The sequence below is a fragment of the Columba livia genome, chromosome 3 (assembly GCF_036013475.1).
Source record: "Columba livia isolate bColLiv1 breed racing homer chromosome 3, bColLiv1.pat.W.v2, whole genome shotgun sequence".
NCBI classification, from domain to species: domain Eukaryota; kingdom Metazoa; phylum Chordata; class Aves; order Columbiformes; family Columbidae; genus Columba; species Columba livia.
In genome coordinates, this window is record NC_088604.1 from 870,346 (window position 1) to 888,304 (window position 17,959).

General features: G+C 69.3%; 1 protein-coding gene across 3 annotated transcripts; it reads left to right on the forward strand.

Moving 5' to 3' along the window:
• Nucleotides 1-1,643: 1,643 nt before the first annotated feature.
• Nucleotides 1,644-17,599, forward strand: DPYSL5 (dihydropyrimidinase like 5). 3 transcript variants are annotated; one of them, XM_065055435.1, is made up of 13 exons: nucleotides 1,644-1,800; nucleotides 6,528-6,792; nucleotides 8,331-8,489; nucleotides 9,257-9,436; nucleotides 9,525-9,593; nucleotides 10,177-10,221; nucleotides 10,360-10,435; nucleotides 11,490-11,646; nucleotides 12,294-12,435; nucleotides 12,810-12,952; nucleotides 13,037-13,244; nucleotides 14,753-14,921; nucleotides 16,104-17,599. In XM_065055435.1, the coding sequence occupies exons 2-13, from the start codon at nucleotides 6,532-6,534 to the stop codon at nucleotides 16,187-16,189; spliced, it is 1,695 nt and encodes a 564-aa protein (XP_064911507.1). In that variant the 5' UTR covers nucleotides 1,644-1,800; nucleotides 6,528-6,531; the 3' UTR covers nucleotides 16,190-17,599. The 3 variants fall into 3 exon arrangements, with proteins under 3 accessions (XP_064911507.1, XP_064911509.1, XP_064911508.1); XM_065055436.1 differs by having other exon boundaries at nucleotides 1,728-1,904; XM_065055437.1 differs by lacking the exon at nucleotides 14,753-14,921.
• The last annotated feature ends 360 nt before the right edge of the window (nucleotides 17,600-17,959 follow it).

Here is a 17,959-nt window from a genome sequence, read left to right on the forward strand (position 1 = left end):
GGATGGGATGGGATGGGATGGGGATGGGATGGGATGGGATGGGATGGGATGGGATGGGGATGGGGATGGGATGGGGATGGGGATGGGGATGGGATGGGGATGGGATGGGGATGGAATGGGATGGGATGCAATGGGATGGGGATGGGATGCGATGGGGATGGGGATGGGATGGGGATGGGATGCAATGGGATGGGGATGGGATGCGATGGGGATGGGATGGGATGGGGATGGGATGGGGATGGGGATGGGGATGGGGATGGGGATGGGATGCAATGGGATGGGATGGGGTGCGATGGGGATGGGGATGGGGATGGGATGCGATGGGGATGGGATGGGATGGGATGGGGATGGGATGGGGATGGGATGGGGATGGGGATGGGGATGGGGATGGGATGGGGATGGGATGGGGATGGGATGGGGATGGGGATGGGGATGGGGATGGGATGGGATGGGATGGGGTGCGGTGGGGATGGGGATGGGATGCGATGGGGATGGGATGGGATGGGGATGGGGATGGGGATGGGATGGGGATGGGATGGGGTGCGGTGGGGATGGGGATGGGATGCGATGGGGATGGGATGGGATGGGGATGGGGATGGGAATGGGGATGGGATGGGGATGGGATGCAATGGGATGGGATGGGATGGAGCAGCAGCACCCCTAACCCTGCCCCACATCCCCACCCCATGCATCGCTGGACACCAAGTGCCGTGTTCTGCACAGGGGGTGCCTGGTGCCACCAGACCCCAGGCTGTGTGCAGGGGATGGGATGGGTTGGGGGGACAGTGCCACCGTGTTCTCCAGTGTCCCATCCCCACAGGCTGGGAGCCTGGGTGGCTGAGATGGGCTGTGCTGGGGCTGTGGGGTGTAACCGGGGTTGCGGAATGGTCTGGGACACTACTGGGCATTACTGGGTGTTACTGGGCACTACTGGGCTGTACTGGGCGCTACTGGGTGTTATGGGGTGCTGCTGGGCTTAGTGGGGCACTATTGGTTGTACTGACCACTGGGTGTTACTGGGCACTGCTGGGCTGTACTGGGCTCTGGGTGTTACTGGCTATTACTGGGCTGTACTGGGCTCTGGGTGTTACTGGGTGTTACTGGGCTGTACTGGGCACTGCTGGGCAGTGCTGAGTGTTACTGGGCTGTACTGGGCTCTGGGTGTTACTGGCTGTTACTGGGCTGTACTGGGCGCTGGGTATTACTGGGTGTTACTGGGCACCGGTGGGCAGTGCTGGGTGTTACTGGGCTGTACTGGGTGTTACTGGGTGCTGCTGAGAGGCCCTTATGAGGATGCCACGGATGGCCATGGGGGAGCGATGTGCTGTGGGGGTGCCATGGGGGGTGTCATGGGATGGTAACCCACGGGAAAACGGGGCTGTCGAGGGGGACCATGGAGGGGGAGTCCATAGTGGGGCCCGAGGGGGCTTGGGGGCCCCGTGGGGAGGTGCTGGGGGGCCCATGGGGGTGCCCATGCGGGGGTCATGGGGGGGTCACAGGGGTCGGGGTTACTCGGGGCCACCCCCGCGCGCCTTTGTGCAGGGTCCAGTCACCATGGCAACCACTCGAGCAGGTGGCGGCGCTGGGCGGGGCCCTGGGCGCCGGCCCCGCCCCTCCGCCTGTCAGTCAGGCCCCGCGCAGCCCACCCTGCTGGGGGCCTGGCCCCGCCCCCGTCGGGGAGAGCGGGCGGAGATTGGCGGAGGCCGCGGTCAGGCCCCGCCCCCGCCGCGCAGGTTTGGGTGAGAGGCGATCGCGGACGGGAGCGCGGCGGGCGCAGCCGGAGCGGGAGCGCAGCGGGAGGTACCGGCGGGAACGGGCTGGGTTGGGCTGTTACCGCACGTTCCCGCACTGGCGGGACTTGGTTTGTCGCGGCCGTATCGCGACGGGCGAGACGATTGCGACAGGTGCGTGTATCGCGGCAGGCGAGGGTGTCCTGGCAGGCGGGGGGAGCTCTGCCCCACACACACGCACAGACGGGGCGCGTCGCGGGGCAGGGAGGGTGCGTGTGACCCCCGCCCGCGTACGGCCAGTCACCTGTCGCGACAGGGCGGTTGTGTCGCGGCAGCGCGAGGGGCTCTTTTCGGCGGGGTGTGGCGACGGGTCCACCTCGCGCGAGTGGGCCCGGTTCCCCCGTCGGCGCCGTGTCGCGACCGGGCGCGGAGCAGCAGGTGCGCGGAGGAGCGGCCACCCCGGGGCGGCCGGTGCGCGGGGGGGGCGGGGGCGGGCGGGGGTCCCGGCGGGCCCGGCTCATTGTTCCGCGGGGGCTCCCGGGCGGCCCCGCCCCGGCTCGGAGCATCCTTTGTGCTGGGCGGCACCGGGGCTTTGTCTGCAGGGCCGCCCCGGGGCTGGCGGGGCCTGGACCCAGCCGCGCCCCCCCGAGCCGGGCACCGGGGCCCCGCCGCACCCCCGCCCCGGGCCGCCCCTCGCCACGCCGCCCCCGCACCTTGCCCGGGGCTGCGCCCTGCCCAGCACCCTGCGCCGGGCCGGGCAGCCCGGGGACCCCCCCAACAGCTCCGGTCTCTGCCCGGGGACCCCCCGCAGCCCCGGCCGGGCCCCCCCGCGAGGGCTGGCAGGGCCCCGGTTCGGTGCCGCAGTGCTGGCCGTGCTGCACCCGCTGCCCATCCTGGTGTCAGCACCTGGGGCGCAAGGAGGACCCTGCGAATAGGCGGGGGGTCCCACCGGGCAGCCGGCACCCTGTGCTGCGGCACCGTGTCCCGCGCTCACTCGGGTGTGGCTGTGCCGTGGTGTGCAGTGTGCCGTGGAGCGTGCTGTGCCAAGGTGCCCGTGGGGACGAGGACCGGCTGTTCACACACCCACAGCATTCTGGCCTCAGCATGGGCGTCCAGCTCTGCCGGAGCATCGCTGGCCTTCAGCCGTGGATCATGGTCCCTCCATCGCCGTGGGGCATCCCGGGTGTCCCTTGTCCTCTGAGGGTGGTGGCTCGGTCACCCCAGCACCTGTGGTCATCCCGGCTTGGGGGACGGTGGGTAGGACCCCGGCAGCGGGGCTGGGCAGCCCAGGCCCCTCATGCAGCACCGGAGCGGGTCAGTGGCTCCTGGCCTAGCTGTGTCTGCAGTGGAGCCAGGGAAGGGCAGGGCTGGGGGGACATGGTGGTCGTGGACCCCAGGACCCCTCCAGGTGATGCCCAGGTGGGAGGTGATGCCCACCCAGCTGCCACTGCCGGCTGGGGACAGGCGGTGGTCGTGGTTTGGTGTCACTGGTAGGGCTGGTGCTGCCCAGGAGGGGACGGTGACAGAGCCCAGCAGCTGACAAAGGAGGGTCTCTGCCATGGCGCAGGGGGGCAGGGGTGCTGGCGGGGGGGTGCGGGTCAGGGGGGGTGCCGGGGTTCTCACCAGTGCAGACAAAAGCGGGGGGCAGCAGAGGGGCTGCGGCAGGCCGGGCGCGGGAGCAGCCCTTGGCCTCGCCTCGCCGCACAATGCAGCTCTGTGTGCGGCCGTGCCGCAGCCCCACCGTCCCGGCACAAAGGCTGGGCCCGGCGGCTGCCCCAGCCCCAACAGGTGCCCCCCAGCAGCCCCTCAAGGCAGGGGTCTCTTTGTCCTGCCGGGGTCACAGCTGTGCCTGTGCTCCCGCCCCACCAGCCCCTGCGGCTCAGGGCCAGCGAGCAGCCGGTGGGCGCTGGGGGGGGCCACAAGCCCCCCGAGATGGCCGCGCTGCTTTGTATGCCGGGAAGCACCGCTGCAGCCCCTCACCTCCCAGGCTACCGGGAGCGCCCAAGGATGGCCGAGCTGGGGGCGTGTGGAGCAGGGGTGCTGGCTGTGGTGGTGGGATCAGGTGGGGGGTCCCCAAGGATGCTCGTGGGCCCCCAGTGCTGACGCTGTGTTTCTGCCCCGCCTGGGGAACCTGTTGTCTTGCAGAAACCTCCTGCCTTCCATCTCAGCAAGCAGCCGCTGGTGCCGGCTGTGCCACCGCGCCGCAGCGGCTCGCCAGGGCACGGGCAAGAGCCCGGGTGTTTCCAGGAGCGGCTGTGCCGTGCTGGCGCTGCAGCGCAGGCTGGGGAACAGCGGGGCAGAGCCCTCGGGGCTGCTTGATGTGAGCTGGGGGGGGACTGTAGGGACTGGCGGGCCGGGCGGTCCGTGGTGGCAGCCTGAGCTGGGCACAGGGACCAGCACGATGGATGGAGTGGCGGCTGCCAGTGCAGGAGGCGGGAGCAGCGATGCCCACTCCTGGGGGCACAATGCTGGGGGTGACTGGGGCCCCAAGGAGGGGACAGGGGGGTACAGCGCAGTAAGGCGGTGGCAGTGTGGTGGCAGTGTGGTGGCAGCGGCGTGGGCGGCTCCGTGGTGGCCAAGGCTGCGGGCAGCGTGTGGAGCTGCCAGCCCTTGTCTGTGCATTGTGTCCAGCCCACGCTGGGCTCGCCCTCACCTGTGTCCCTGAGCGATGCTCTGTCCCCTCAGCCCGTGCCTTGCCTGCCCACCACGCTCTGCCGCCCATGACAGCCTCCCTCTCCCCACCAGACCCGTGGGGCCGGGGCTGTGGGGCCGCTGAGCCCACCTGCCTGCCTGTGCCGAGCTCTGGGATCCAGCTGCCCGCCGGGCCGTGTCCGGCAGTGCGGTCCTGCCTGCGCAGCCCCCAGGGGCTGGGCTGAGTGGGACCCCATGGTGGGTCAAGTCCCATCCCCATCTGTGCAGCACCGGGCACGGTGGAGGCACAGTGGCTCTGGGGGACGGTCACCCCCTCCCCAAGCTGCTGTGGGGAGCGGGGCAGGCCAGGCTGGGATGTGGCTGTGCCAGGGGGCCCTGCCCGCACCACATGGCGGGGGGGTGATGCGGCACCGCTGGCAGCCGGCACGGGCTGCCTCCCCGTGCGCTGCCGTGCTCCAGATCCGTCCGTCACGGCAACCCGCTTTCATCTCGGGGTGTCACACACCACCTCCCTGCCGCACCCCCTTTCCTGCGCTGCGCAAGCACCGTCCTGCCCAGCACAGCCCTGCCTGGGTGCTGGGGCTGGGGGGGCAGTGGGCACCACCACATCTCCTGTGGTCCCTCACCCGCCACGGCCGGTCTCTGTCCCGACACCTCGCCCCATCCCGGCTGCTGGGACGTGGGGGCTCGGCAGGTCTGGGGCTGCTCCCCATGTCCCGGCAGCGCAGCCGTGGGGCTGGGTGCCCCAGCGCAGCCCGTGCATGGGACAGCGTCCTCCTCGGGGACAGGGGGGCGGGGATGGGCAGACCAGAGGTGCCGGTGCCCAGCACGCCGCGGCAGCCTGGCACGCCGCCTAAGGAGCTGCTGCTGGCAGGAAGGCTGCTGCCATCCCACCGCAACCCCTCTGGGATCTCTTTTACTTGGCCGTCCTTCGGCAGCCGGCGCAGCTGTGCATGGCACTGGCATCCCTGGCAGGGCGGGGGCCGCCTTCCCGAGGAGCGTGTCCCACAGCGGGGGCTGCCGGCGGGGACCCCTGGCAGGTGCTTGCCGTGTTCCTGTGCCGGGGGAGAGCAGGGGACAATGCGCAGGCTGGCACCATGGCAGGACTGGCACTGCCAGCGTGGAGCCCCGGGACAGGAGCTGGGAGGCGCTCCCGTGCCCTGTGGCGCGGTGGTGGCCCTGCGGTGGGCATGTCCGCTCACCGGCATGGGCAGCTGCTCGTGGCTGCGGTGCCGGGGATGCTCAGCTGCTGGCCAGGCCCAGCTCAGCTGCCGCGGCTCCTGCCAGGTCCGGGGAAGCCATTTGCTGCCGAGCTGGCGTTTTGCTGGGTGGCTGAGAATCGCTGGCATGTGCTGGGGCCGGTCCCTTTGGAGCGGTGCCCTGGCCCCAGCACCCACACGAGCCGCGGCAGGTCCCGGCGGGTCCCAGCCCCCGCACGGGGGGACATGCTCCCGGGGCGCCGGCACGTGCCGGCCGTGCTCAGACAGGTCGATCGCGTTTGACCTTCATCTACCAAATGAATTATAGATCGTGTCTGGGGACGCCCCTCACTGCCGGGGGGCGAAGGCGGCGCAGGTGCAGTGCGGGGGGCTCCGGCAGAGCTGGCACCGTGTGGGGCCGTGGGGCAGAGGCTGGCGGTCTGTCCCGAATAGGAGTGCTCGCACCCCAGGGAGAAGCCCGGGCAGTGTCCCCTTGGCACATGCGGCACCAGCAGCCGGGGCTCGGCCCCCTCCCTCACCCGGTGTCCCTGCCACGGCGAGGTGGGGCAGCACGTGGGGCTGGGCTGGGGGGCTGGCAGCCCCACTCTGTGGCCAGCCGCAGGTGCCGGGGCCGCGGGTGCCGGGGCCGCGGGTGCCAGGGCTGGGGGCGGGCAGTGCTGTGCGGCGCGCAGCTCGTGTCACCAGAGCAGGGGCTCGGCAGGGCAGCCCCCCCTCTGCGGATTTCCCGGGATAATCCAGTGTTGACATGGCACAGGGCGGGGACGGGCATGGCGGGTGCGTAGCCGGGGCGCTGCCTGCGCCAGGTCCCCAGGCTGAGACGTGGCGGTGGAGCTGTGCCGCCCCCAGGGTGGGCGATGGGGGTGAAGCCCCCACGGCCCCAGGGGGCTGCCCGCAGCCGCCCCGGCGCTGACACCTGCCCTTGCAGCACCATGCTGGCCAACGCGGCCACCATGCGGATCCTCATCAAGGGGGGGAAGGTGGTGAACGATGACTGCACGCTGGAGGCCGACGTCTACATCGAGAACGGCATCATCCAGCAAGTGGGCCGTGAGCTCATGATCCCCGGCGGGGCCAAGGTCATCGACGCCACCGGCAAGCTCGTCATCCCCGGTGGCATCGACACCAGCACCCACTTCCACCAGACCTTCATGAACGCCACCTGCGTGGATGACTTCTACCACGGCACCAAGGTACCGCCTGGCATGGTCCCCTCGGCACTCCCGGCTCTGCCTGCGCCCCGAGCCCTGGGGGGTGGGTTTGCTCCCAGCTCCCGGCCCCTGGGGTGCCGGCGAGTGCCGCATGGAGCATCCGCAGCCGATGGGGACGCCGGCCAGGCAGGAGCGCTTGGTGGCTGCAGCCGCTCGGTGTGGGCAGGCTGCACCGGCTCCACGGCAGCCTGGCATTGCTGTCCCCATGTCCCCATCCATCAGGTCCCCTCGCTGTGTGCCACGGCACTCTGTGCCAGCACAGAGCCCCCCAGCTCCCTGCGTGCCCCTGGCGGTGCCCACTGTGAGCTGATGCAGTGAGGGACAGATGCCACTTTCTGGCGGTGAGCCCCCAGCTGCCGGGAGCCCGGCTTCCCACCCAGCCGCGCTCACTGCTGGCCCCGGGAGGGTGAGCGGGGGGGTGGGTGCACCCCCCACCCGCAGCAAAGGTGCTGTCCCGTGCGGGGTCCCCTGGGTGCCCGGGGACCCCTGGGTGCCCACAGACCCTGCCGTCCAGCTCCAGCCAGGGCAGCGCCAGCAGCGAGGCTGCCGTGGGATGCTCCGCGGTGCCAGCCCGGCTCGGGGCTCTCCCTGTGCTGCAGGGTCCTGCCGCGGGCCAGCGGTGCCGTGCACCGGGTGCCGCTGCCCGGGCATGTTGAGGGGCTGGTGCAAGCTTGTCGCGGGCAGCGCCGGGGCCGGCTGTCTCCATCCTGCTGCACAGAGCAGCCATTGTGCTGGTGCTGGCTGTGCCTGGCCCCGGGGAGCCCACGAGCAGGGGCTCGGCTCTGCCGCGGCTGCTGCGGCAAAGGGCTCAGGGGCCGGGGCAGCCCCATGCCACGGCACAGCGAGCGGCCCGGCGATGTGCCGCAAGGCAGGGGGACGGTGCAGTGACTGCAGGTGCCCCGTGCCATGCCTGCACCCCATCCCTGTCCCACCGGGCTGTGTGGCAGCACCACGCCGGCACCATCAGCCTGCGCCAGCCTGCAAGGACCAATTGGTAAAGGAGCTTTGGGGATTAGCCAGGCCGGGTGAGCTGGGGACACCGCCGGCTGCGCTGGCGCCTGCCCTGCTGCCCACGCGTGCCACAGCGGGGGGGGCTCTCCCTGCGGCCCCTGTGCTGCTTGGGCTGGGCACCCCCATCCCGGGTGGGGCCCCACACTGAGGATGCAGCTGGGGGGTGTGTGGTGCCCAGGCAGGGTGTCCCCCTGGCACCCCAAACCCAGGGGTTGGTGCAGGGGGGCAGGATAGGGCTCTCCAGATGTGTGCCCAGATGTGCTGCTGCAGCCAGGCAGCTGCGGGCAGGGCCAGGGCGCTGCAGGGGGCAGGTGTACCCCAGGGTGATGTGGGGGGATCCCTGCCTGCAACAGGGCCCAGCCCAGGGCCCCCCTGCCTGTGGGCAATGCCGTGCCCCGAGTGGCAGGTTTGCTGCCGTCCCATGGCACAGGCAGCACCGCAGAACCAGGGGCCATTCCCAGCCAGGCAAATCCCGCTGTCCCCAATGCCACTGTCCCCATCACCCGCAGGCAGCTCTGGTGGGAGGGACGACGATGATCATCGGCCACGTCCTGCCCGACAAGGAGACCTCGCTGCTGGACGCCTACGAGAAGTGCCGCAGCCTGGCCGACCCCAAGGTCTGCTGCGACTACGCCCTGCACATGGGCATCACTTGGTGGGCGCCCAAGGTGAGTCTGGCACGGCACGGCTCTGGCACAGCGCAGCGCTGGCACAGCGCAGCTCCAACCCCAGCACCGCGAGTGCCCGGGAGCAGCTGCTGCGGCCGGGGATAATTCCCGTCCCGCTGATCCCATTAGCTGCTTGTTGGGGTGGGCTGAGCCCCCCGGCTGCCTTTTGAGCTGCCCTGATCCCGGCTCAGCGGGCGGGGGGTCCCGGCAGGGCTGAGCCCCTCGCCGGGGTGGAGAAGGTGCTGCTGCAGTGTGGGGGGACACAGTGCTCCAGCACAGCCCCTGTGGCCATGGGCACTGACCCCTGCTCGGTGCCCAGACCCCGTCCCACAGCACGCTCAGCCCCTGCGATTGCCACCAAAGCTGTCGCAGCAGGATCTGGCCCCACTCGAGCTGCACAGCTCCCGGCTGTGCTGCAGGAGACCCCGGCCCTGAGCACCCCCTGGCCCGGCAGAGCCCCCCAGGCAGAGCAGGGGATGAAGCAGGTGCCCCAGGGTGCAGCCCAGCACCAGATCATGGCACGGCATGGCGAGCAAAATCCCCCCACCCCCCCTTGCCAGCATCTGTCCCTCCCCAGGTCACCCTGGGGCATGTGCGCAAATCCTGCATCTCGCACCCCCAAGGCTGAAGTGTTGGTCCCTGCCCCATGTCAGGGGGCACCTCACCCCACACCTGCCCGGTGGGGCAGGGAGCATGTCCCATGGCTGCCTGTGCACCCCAAAACCACCGTGTCCCCCCACCATGCTGACCCCCCTGTCCTGGTGCAGGTGAAGGCGGAGATGGAGACGCTGGTGCGGGAGAAGGGGGTGAACTCCTTTCAGATGTTCATGACCTACAAGGACCTGTACATGCTGCGGGACAGCGAGCTCTACCAGGTCTTCAGGGCCTGCCGCGACATCGGGGCCATCGCCCGCGTCCACGCCGAGAACGGCGAGCTGGTGGCCGAGGTGAGCGCTGGGGACGGGGTGCCCACGGGCAGAGCGATGGGGCAGACCCCCTGTGTTGTCCCCATCCTGACACCCCCCCGTTCCCCAGGGAGCGAAGGAGGCGCTGGATCTGGGCATCACGGGGCCGGAGGGCATCGAGATCAGCCGGCCTGAAGAGGTAGGTGACTGTAGGTGTCCCCGAGTTGTCACACAGGCGGTGGCCCAGGATGTGGCTGGGATGCTGCAGGGCATCCTCTTGGCTGGCACCACTTGTGCGCCCATCCGTGCACCCATCCCTGCACCCATCCCTGCACCCATCCCTGCACTCGTCTGTTCCATCCGTTCACCCATCCCTGCACCCCTCTGTGCCATCCCTGCACCCCTCTGTGCCATCCCTGCACCCCTCTGTGCCATCTGTGCACCCATCTGTGCACCCATCTATGTACCATCCTGTACCATCCTGTACCATGTTCCTGTGCGACCTCACCTGGGCGTTCCTGCTCCAGCAGGGGGATTGGACTGGATGATCTTTTGAGGTCCCTTCCAATCCCAAACATACTGGGATACTGTGATCCTGTGATCCGCACAACCATTTGCACACCCACCCCTGCACCACCGGCACACCGGTCTGTGCGCCAACACCCATGTTCGTGCACCCGTCCCCACACCCATTGGTGCCACCGGGCCTGACCCCACACCGTGCCTGAGCCGCGGTGTCGTGCTGTGCCGTGCCACACGTCTCACTGCCCTTCTCTCCGCAGCTGGAGGCTGAGGCCACGCACCGTGTCATCACCATCGCCAACAGGGTGAGTGGTCACCGGTTGCTGCATCTGGGGGTCGGCGCCCCGGTTCCATGGGGGGTCCCCGCGCCCCTGTTGGGGCGCGGGGACCCCCCATGGAGCCGGGGCGCCACAGGGTGGTGTCACTGACCCCCCTCTCCACAGACCCACTGCCCCGTCTACCTGGTGAACGTCTCCAGCATGTCTGCGGGGGACGTCATCGCCGCTGCCAAGATGCAAGGTAGGGGGTTCGGATGGTCACCCCTGAGAGCGGCCCCATCCAAGGGCAGGATGTGATCCCTCTGGGCTGGACATGGGCCCGTGGGATGCAGGGACATGCGTGGACACGCAGTGACATGGGCAGATGCACCCATGGAGGAGTGCGCAGGTGTGAGCACGTGTGGGGTCACAGACACGGGGTGTGGACAGGGACACAGGCACACACCGACATGGACACGTGTGGGCACATGGCACCTGTGTGGACATGGACACAGCCATGGGACACACGCTGGGTGAATGTGGGCGCTGGGAAAGGCTGAGGGAGCTGGGGCTCTGGAGCTGGACAAGAGGAGACTGAGGGGGGACTCATTCCTGGGGATCAAGATGGAAAGGGGCAGTGTCAGGAGGATGGAGCCAGGCTCTTCTGGTGACAACCAGTGACAGGACAAGGGGCAATGGGTGCAAACTGGAACACAGGAGGTTCCACTGCAAGAGGAGAAGCAACTTGTTGGGGTGAGGGTGGCAGAGCCTGGCCCAGGCTGCCCAGGGGGTTGTGGAGTCTCCTTCTGTGCAGACATTCCAACCCGCCTGGACACCTTCCTGTGTAACCTCATCTGGGTGTTCCTGCTCCATGGGGGGATTGCACTGCATGAGCTTTCCAGGTCCCTTCAACCCCTGACATTCTGTGTGTGGAGGTCACAGGCTGCAGGGGCAGGGACAAGGGCACATGCGGGGACGTGTCACATGCAGAGGTGTGGACGTGCATGACACGGGGCTGCGGACACATGGGCTCTTGCATGGACAGGGACACAGGCAGGAACAGCCACGCGAACACAGAGCAGGTGTGTGGGTGCGCAGGTGTGCCCTTGGACACAGGTGCACACGTGGCTCCGCTTGCACAGACACGTAACACAGGTGCGAGCACACGCGTGGACACGGCGTCAGGCCCAGACACGGGCACACTCTGCCTGCACAGACACTGCCACGGGCAGAGCTCACACGCCCCCCTTGCACGCTTGCCCGTGCACGCCTGCCCCACTGCCCCCAGCCCCACGCGTGTTCCTCCGCCCCGGCAGGGAAGGTGGTGTACGCGGAGACGACCACGGCGCACGCCACGCTCACCGGGCTGCACTACTACCACCAGGACTGGTTCCACGCCGCCGCCTACGTCACCGTGCCGCCGCTGCGCCTGGACACCAACACCTCCGCCTACCTCATGAGCCTGCTCGCCAAGTGAGGCACCCCCGGGGGCCATGCTGCCCCGCACCCCTCCCCAGCTGCCGCCCATGCTGTGTCCCAGGGCACGGTGCTCACTGGGCACCCCTGGTGTCCGGCATGTCTGGGCATCCTGCTCCCCGGTGCCGTGCAGTCCGGCTGCTCCATCACCTCAGCACCGCGTGTGCCGGCACCCTGCTCCCCAGGCACCCTGCTCCCCAGGCACCCCGCTCCCCGCTGCTGCGTCCTGCAGACACCCCATCCTTGCAGCACTCCACTCCTCAGGCTCGCCCCTGAGCACCCCGTATCCCTGGCACCTTGCATTTGGGATGCTGGGTGCTTCTCAAACACTATTCTCCCTCATGGCCTGGCTTTGTGGGTGCTGCATCTCCCAAGCACTCACTGAGCACCCAGGCTGCTGGGTGCTGAGCTCCCTGGGTATGCCACTGCATGGACGCCCCATTCCTTGGGCACCCTGTTCCTCCCACTGCATGGACGCCCCATTCCTTGAGCACCCTGTTCCCTGTTCCCCCCACTGCATGGGTACCCCATTTCCTGGGAACCCACTCCCTGGGCACCGCGCTCCCCGAGCACCGCGCTCCCCGCCGGCTGTGGCCGAGCCGCCCCGGCGGTGCCGTCAGCAGCATCGCCCCGTCCTCCCGCAGCGACACACTGAACATCGTGGCCTCTGACCACCGGCCCTTCAGCACCAAGCAGAAGGCCATGGGCAAGGAGGACTTTACCAAGATCCCCCACGGCGTGAGCGGGGTGCAGGACCGCATGAACATCATCTGGGAGCGAGGCGTGGTACGCGGCCCCGCTCCCCCTGCGCCAGGCACCCCGGGTGGGCTGGGCTGGGCTGGGGTTGCGATGGGGCTGTGGTGGAGCTGCCCCCTGGCTCTCAGGGGCTCAGCAGTGGGTCCGGTGGGGGCTGAGCTGGCCCCAGCTTTGGGGCGAGGGGACCTTTTCCACAGGACATCCCATGGGGTTTTGCCCTCTGGCGTGGGGGGTGAGGTGCTCCCCAGTGTAATCCAGTGCGTCCCAGCAAGGGACACGGCACCAGCAGCAGCCCCAAGGCGTTCGGGGGTTTTGGGGTGGGTATGAGGGATGGGGCACAGGCAGGTGGGCAGCGCTGGGGCACAGTGGGGCCTGGCACATCCTCACCCCCCACTCCGGCACAGGTTGGGGGCAAGATGGATGAGAACCGCTTCGTGGCCGTGACCAGCTCCAACGCCGCCAAGATCCACAACCTGTACCCCCGCAAGGGCCGGATCATCCCCGGGGCCGACGCCGACGTCGTGGTCTGGGACCCCGAGGCCACCAAGTAGGTGCAGCCGGCAGGGGGGTGCCAGGGAGGGGCCTCCCCGTGCCACTGGACGCCCTCTCACCGTCCCGTCCCCCCACCCAGGACCATCTCAGCCAGCACCCAGGTGCAGGGCGGGGACATCAACCTGTACGAGAACATGCGGTGCCACGGGGTGCCCCTGGTCACCATCAGCCGCGGGCGAGTGGTCTATGAGAACGGCGTCTTCATGTGCGCCGAGGGCACCGGCAAGTTCTGCCCCCTCCGCTCCTTCCCAGACTCCGTCTACAAGAAGCTGGTGCAGCGGGAGAAGGTAGGAGGGTGCCGCAGCGTGGGGCAGGGCTGTGCCGCGGCGTGGGGCAGGGCTGTGCCGCGGCGTGGGGCAGGGTTGTGCTGTGGCGTGGGGCAGGGCTGTGCCATGCCTGGCTCCAGGCTGCCGGGGGGGGTGAAGGAGGTGGCAGCCGTGGTGGTCCTGGTGGCGTGGGTCGGTGCTGCCGGTGCCAGGAGGATGGGTCTGTGCCACACAGTGCTGTGCCAGCCTGGTGCCACACTGTGCCGTGGTCGGTGTCACCCTGGCGCGTGGCGTGGCGGGAGCACAGCGTGCCTTGTTCTGGGGACAGGGGGCCGGCAGTGGCAGTGCCTGACCGGGGCGAGCGGGGACATCCGCGCCGCGGGCTGTGGGGTCCCTGTGAGAGGGGGTGCAGTGGAGGAGCCCCCTCAGCTGCTGCCATTGCCTGCGTGCTGGCGGTGCAGAGGCTCTGGGGACAGTCACCCCACGTGTTGCTGGGGCTGGCGGTTGTCCTGACAGAGGCGCGAGGTGTGTGCTGAGCGTCGGGGCTCCCTGAGCCCCGCTGTCCTGGGCCCTCTGCCCTTTGCTGGGTCGGGGTGTCCCCTCTGCAGCCCCCCGAGGTGGTCCCTCAGTGACCCACGCTCACCAGGGCACAGGCACCCATGGCTGGGCTGTCCCGGGGCACGCGTCCCATGGGATGGGGGGCAGGTCTTGCCTGCGCTCGCTGGCGCTGCATAAGCCCCTCTCCTCTCCCTGTCCCTCCTGGTGACCCACCCCACAGCGCTGGCCCTGCACCCCATCTCTGACCCTCTGCGGGCAGGGGGTGCGGCCACCACCCCGCGTCCCCCTCCATCCTTGTGGGTCCTCGGAGCTGTCCCGGCGTCACACCTGGGAGCTCTGGCAGACCCCAGCACCGGGGACCCCCGTGCCCCCTGCCTTTCACCAGTCTCTGCCTGGACGTGGGAGACGTGCTGGGGGGCTCGACGCGGTGCTGATGTGGTGAGGGAAGGGATGGCTGGGGGGTCTCAGCAAAGTCCTGGGGAGCCGGGAGCCGATGTCCAGTGCCGGGCTGGAGCCACGTGTGGCCGGGGGCAGCGCCGTGGGGCGTGGGGCAGGGTCCTGCGTGGGGCAGGCTCCTGCGTGGGGCAGCGCCTGCCTGCATGGGTGGTGCCGGGCACTCGCTGCTGCCTCGCTGTGATGGGGCCGGTTTGGCATCGCCGTGGGGATTGTGGGGCTGCGCCGCCGGGTCACCCGCCTCCCCCAGCCCCTGCCCTGGCACTGCCCTGTGCTGCCACCTCCAGCATCCCGCTCCTTGCCTCTTGTCCCCAGTTGCTGCCTCTTCCCCAGTTGCAGCCCCCTCCCCAGCCACAGCATCCCCCGCCCCTTCCTCTCCCCCGCACCCGGCTGATTGCACCCCGCTGTAAGGCAGTTGTGCCCCTAACCCCACTCACACCGTGGGGCACCCCCGTGCTTCCCCCCATGCCCCCGCCCCCCGCTGATGCTCTCTCTGCTTTTTCTTTCCCTCCCGGCAGAGTTTGAAGCTGCGGGGTGTGGATCGCACCCCGTACCTGGGGGACGTGGCCGTGGTTGTGCATGCCGGGAAAAAAGAGACGGGGACGCCCCTGGCTGATACGCCCACCCGCCCCGCCACGCGACACGGGGGCATGAGGGACCTCCACGAGTCCAGCTTCAGCCTGTCCGGTAAGAGCGGGGGTCCCGGCAGCCCCCCTGGGGCTCACTGGCAGCCCCATACCTGGTGGCTCTCTGGCATCAGCCGGTCACTTGCCACCCTGAGGTGCCACCCTGAGGTGCCATCCCCATCTCCCGGACAGGGGGCTGCACCGCCCCGGTGCTCCCACAGCAGCGTAGGGCACAACCCCCTCCCCAGACCCGCGGCCCCTCCAGCCCTCGCCCGTCCCTCCGTGCACCGTCCGTCGCGTGGCTGCGCCTGCGGGGGAGCCGGGTCAGGACCGAGCTGGTGCGCGTTGTGTTTGGCCCTTTGTCCCCAGCAGTGGGACTGGAGGGCTGGAAGCATCTCAGCGGCTCCGGCTGGCGTGTGCCATCCCATCCCGCAGCCGCCACGGCGCTGCCCTGCGCCGGGCAGGACCGAGTTGCGTCCTGCTCCCCTGGCTGCGGCACGCTGCTGGTTTGGTGCTGGCTGTGCCGGGCTGGCAGCCACGGGCTGGGGCCGCTGTGACCCCCTGGATAGGACGCCGGGGCCTGGGGGGGGTCACGAGCGTCGGTGCCAGCATGGCCAGTGCTGCCTGAGGCGCCGGTGATCCGGTGCTCACCGCTGTGTCCGGCACAGCCGGGGCTGTGGGGGTGCGCGGGGACACAGGGTGTGAACTGTGGGGTGTCCTGTGCAGGGACAGCAGTTGCACTCGATGGTGCTGTGGGTGCCTTCCAGCTCAGGACATTCTGCGATTCTGTGACACGGAGCACCCACTGACCTGCGGTGCCCGGTGGCAGGGCTGGGGGTGCCAGGGGGACACAGAGCACTGTCCCCACAGTGCTGACGGCAGGACTGGGGGTGCTGGGGGACATGGAGGGACCTGCTGTCCCTGTGGTGCAGGTGGCAGGTCTGGGGGTGCCAGGGGGACACAGAGCACCCACTGTCCCCACAGTGCTGGTGGCAGGTCTGGGGGTGCCAGGGGGACACAGAGCACCCACTGTCCCCACAGTGCTGGTGGCAGGTCTGGGGGTGCCAGGGGGACACAGAGCACTGTCCCCACAGTGCTGGTGGCAGGGCTGGGGGTGCTGGGGGACATGGAGGATCTGCTGTCCCTGTGGTGCCGGTGGCAGGGCCGAGGATACGGGGGTGCCCATCGGGCTCTTGCCCCAGCACTAGTGTCCCTGACTCCTGTCTGTCCGTCTGTCCGGCAGGTTCTCAGATCGATGACCACGTTCCAAAGCGAGCTTCGGCCCGGATTCTCGCTCCCCCCGGAGGCCGGTCGAGTGGCATTTGGTAGAGCTGGGGACCTGTCTCCCAACTGAGGACCAGGCGCTGGCCCCACGCTGCTCCCCCCGGGACCCCGGCTCTGGGGGGGCTCCCCTGGCACCGGGGGGCCCTGCCCATCCCCGGCCTGCCCGCGGGGCCGTGCCGGCAGCGTCCGGCGGCAGCCACGAGCGGGGGCCAGGACCGCGGCCTGGCCGGCGGGAGGGGACGGGGCAGCGGGGGGGCCTGCCCCGGCCCTTTTCTGTTTGCACGTTGGGTTTGGATCAGTGAATTTTTGACTTGTTTGTGCATCACGTGGAAATACTCTGAAGTGGTTTGTGTCACTAGCGTTAGGGGAGAAGCAGGGACCCCCACCCCCTTCTGCCCTTCCCACCCCCGGGCTGCCCCCCCATCCCTGCACCCCTGCTGGCCCCCACCCCTTCACCCACCCCGGCCCCAGCCCCACGCGGGACGTGTGAGCCCGTCCCACACCCCGGCAGTGAGCGGCGTTACGGCACCTACACACCCGCACCAGCATGGTGCCACAGCTGCCGTGTGTGCACACACAGGCGCAACCCTGTGTGCAAAGTGCCAGCACATGCATGCACACACATGTGCAACCCTCCGTGCAAAGCGCCAGCACACACGTGCATCCCTCTGTGCAAAGTGCTGGCACATGCATGCATACACATATGCAATGCTCTGTGCAAAGTCTCGGCACACGTGTGCACACACACGTGCAACCCTCTGTGCAAAGCGCCAGCACACACGTGCATCCCTCTGTGCAAAGCACCGGCACACGCGTGCACACGCATGCATCTCTCTGTCCAACGTGTTGGCACATGCCTGCACACACATGTGCAACGCTCTGTGCAATTTATCGGCACACACGTGTGCATTCCTCCGTGCAGAGTGCCGGCAGGCCCCTCACCGCTGCATGTGCGTGCGCACACGTGTCACACGGTGCGCGGGCTCAGCAAGGCGCTCGCAGCGCACACGGAGCTCCGCAGCAGGTGTCTGCGCACACGTCCTCCTCCCTCCGTGCACCACGGCCGCCCTGTCGCGCGTCGTGCCGGGGGCTGCCGCGGACCCCGGGGGTGCCAGGGCTGCTCCCAAGCACGGGTGGTGGGGGCCGGTGGGTTGTGGGTCCCGGTGCATGTGGCCCCGGTGGAGCAGGGTCCCCGTATCCCCGGGGCCATGCACTGGTGCTATCCGGCGGGCGCCCCGGCCCCGCTCCCCCTCCCCAGCTGTCCCCGGGGTGGTGTCAGATGTGAGTTGTTCCTTGTGCACTTTTCCCCTAGATGGTCCCTGTAGGTGTGCGGGGGGGCCGGGTGGGCGCAGCCCCGGGCCGGGGGTCCTGCCCGCTCCCGGGTAGTTGCGTATTGGCCGTTTTAGGAACCTGCAGTACGTTTCTGTTTGCTCATTAAAGACAGTTCTCACAGCGCCCGGCCTCGGCGCCTGCTTTGGGGGGCTGGGGGGGCTGGGTTGGGGTAGGGCACACAGCGCACTCTGCGTTGTCCCCACCTCCTGCACCTGCACCCCAACCCTGCCGGGGTCTGGCACCGTCCCGCGTCCAGGCTGGGCCCTCGTGGCTGCGGCACTGGGGACAAGGAGGGAGCAGGAGGCTGCTGGGAGCATCCACAGGCATGATGTGGGGACACTCGGATGTGTGGGGACACGGGGACGCAGTGGCACACGTGGAGACATGGAGCTGGCCCTGCCACCACACGGCTGCACGGCCACCGGCACCCGTGCAGGTTGCACACACACAACTACACACATGGGTGCAGGGGTCTGTGGGGTG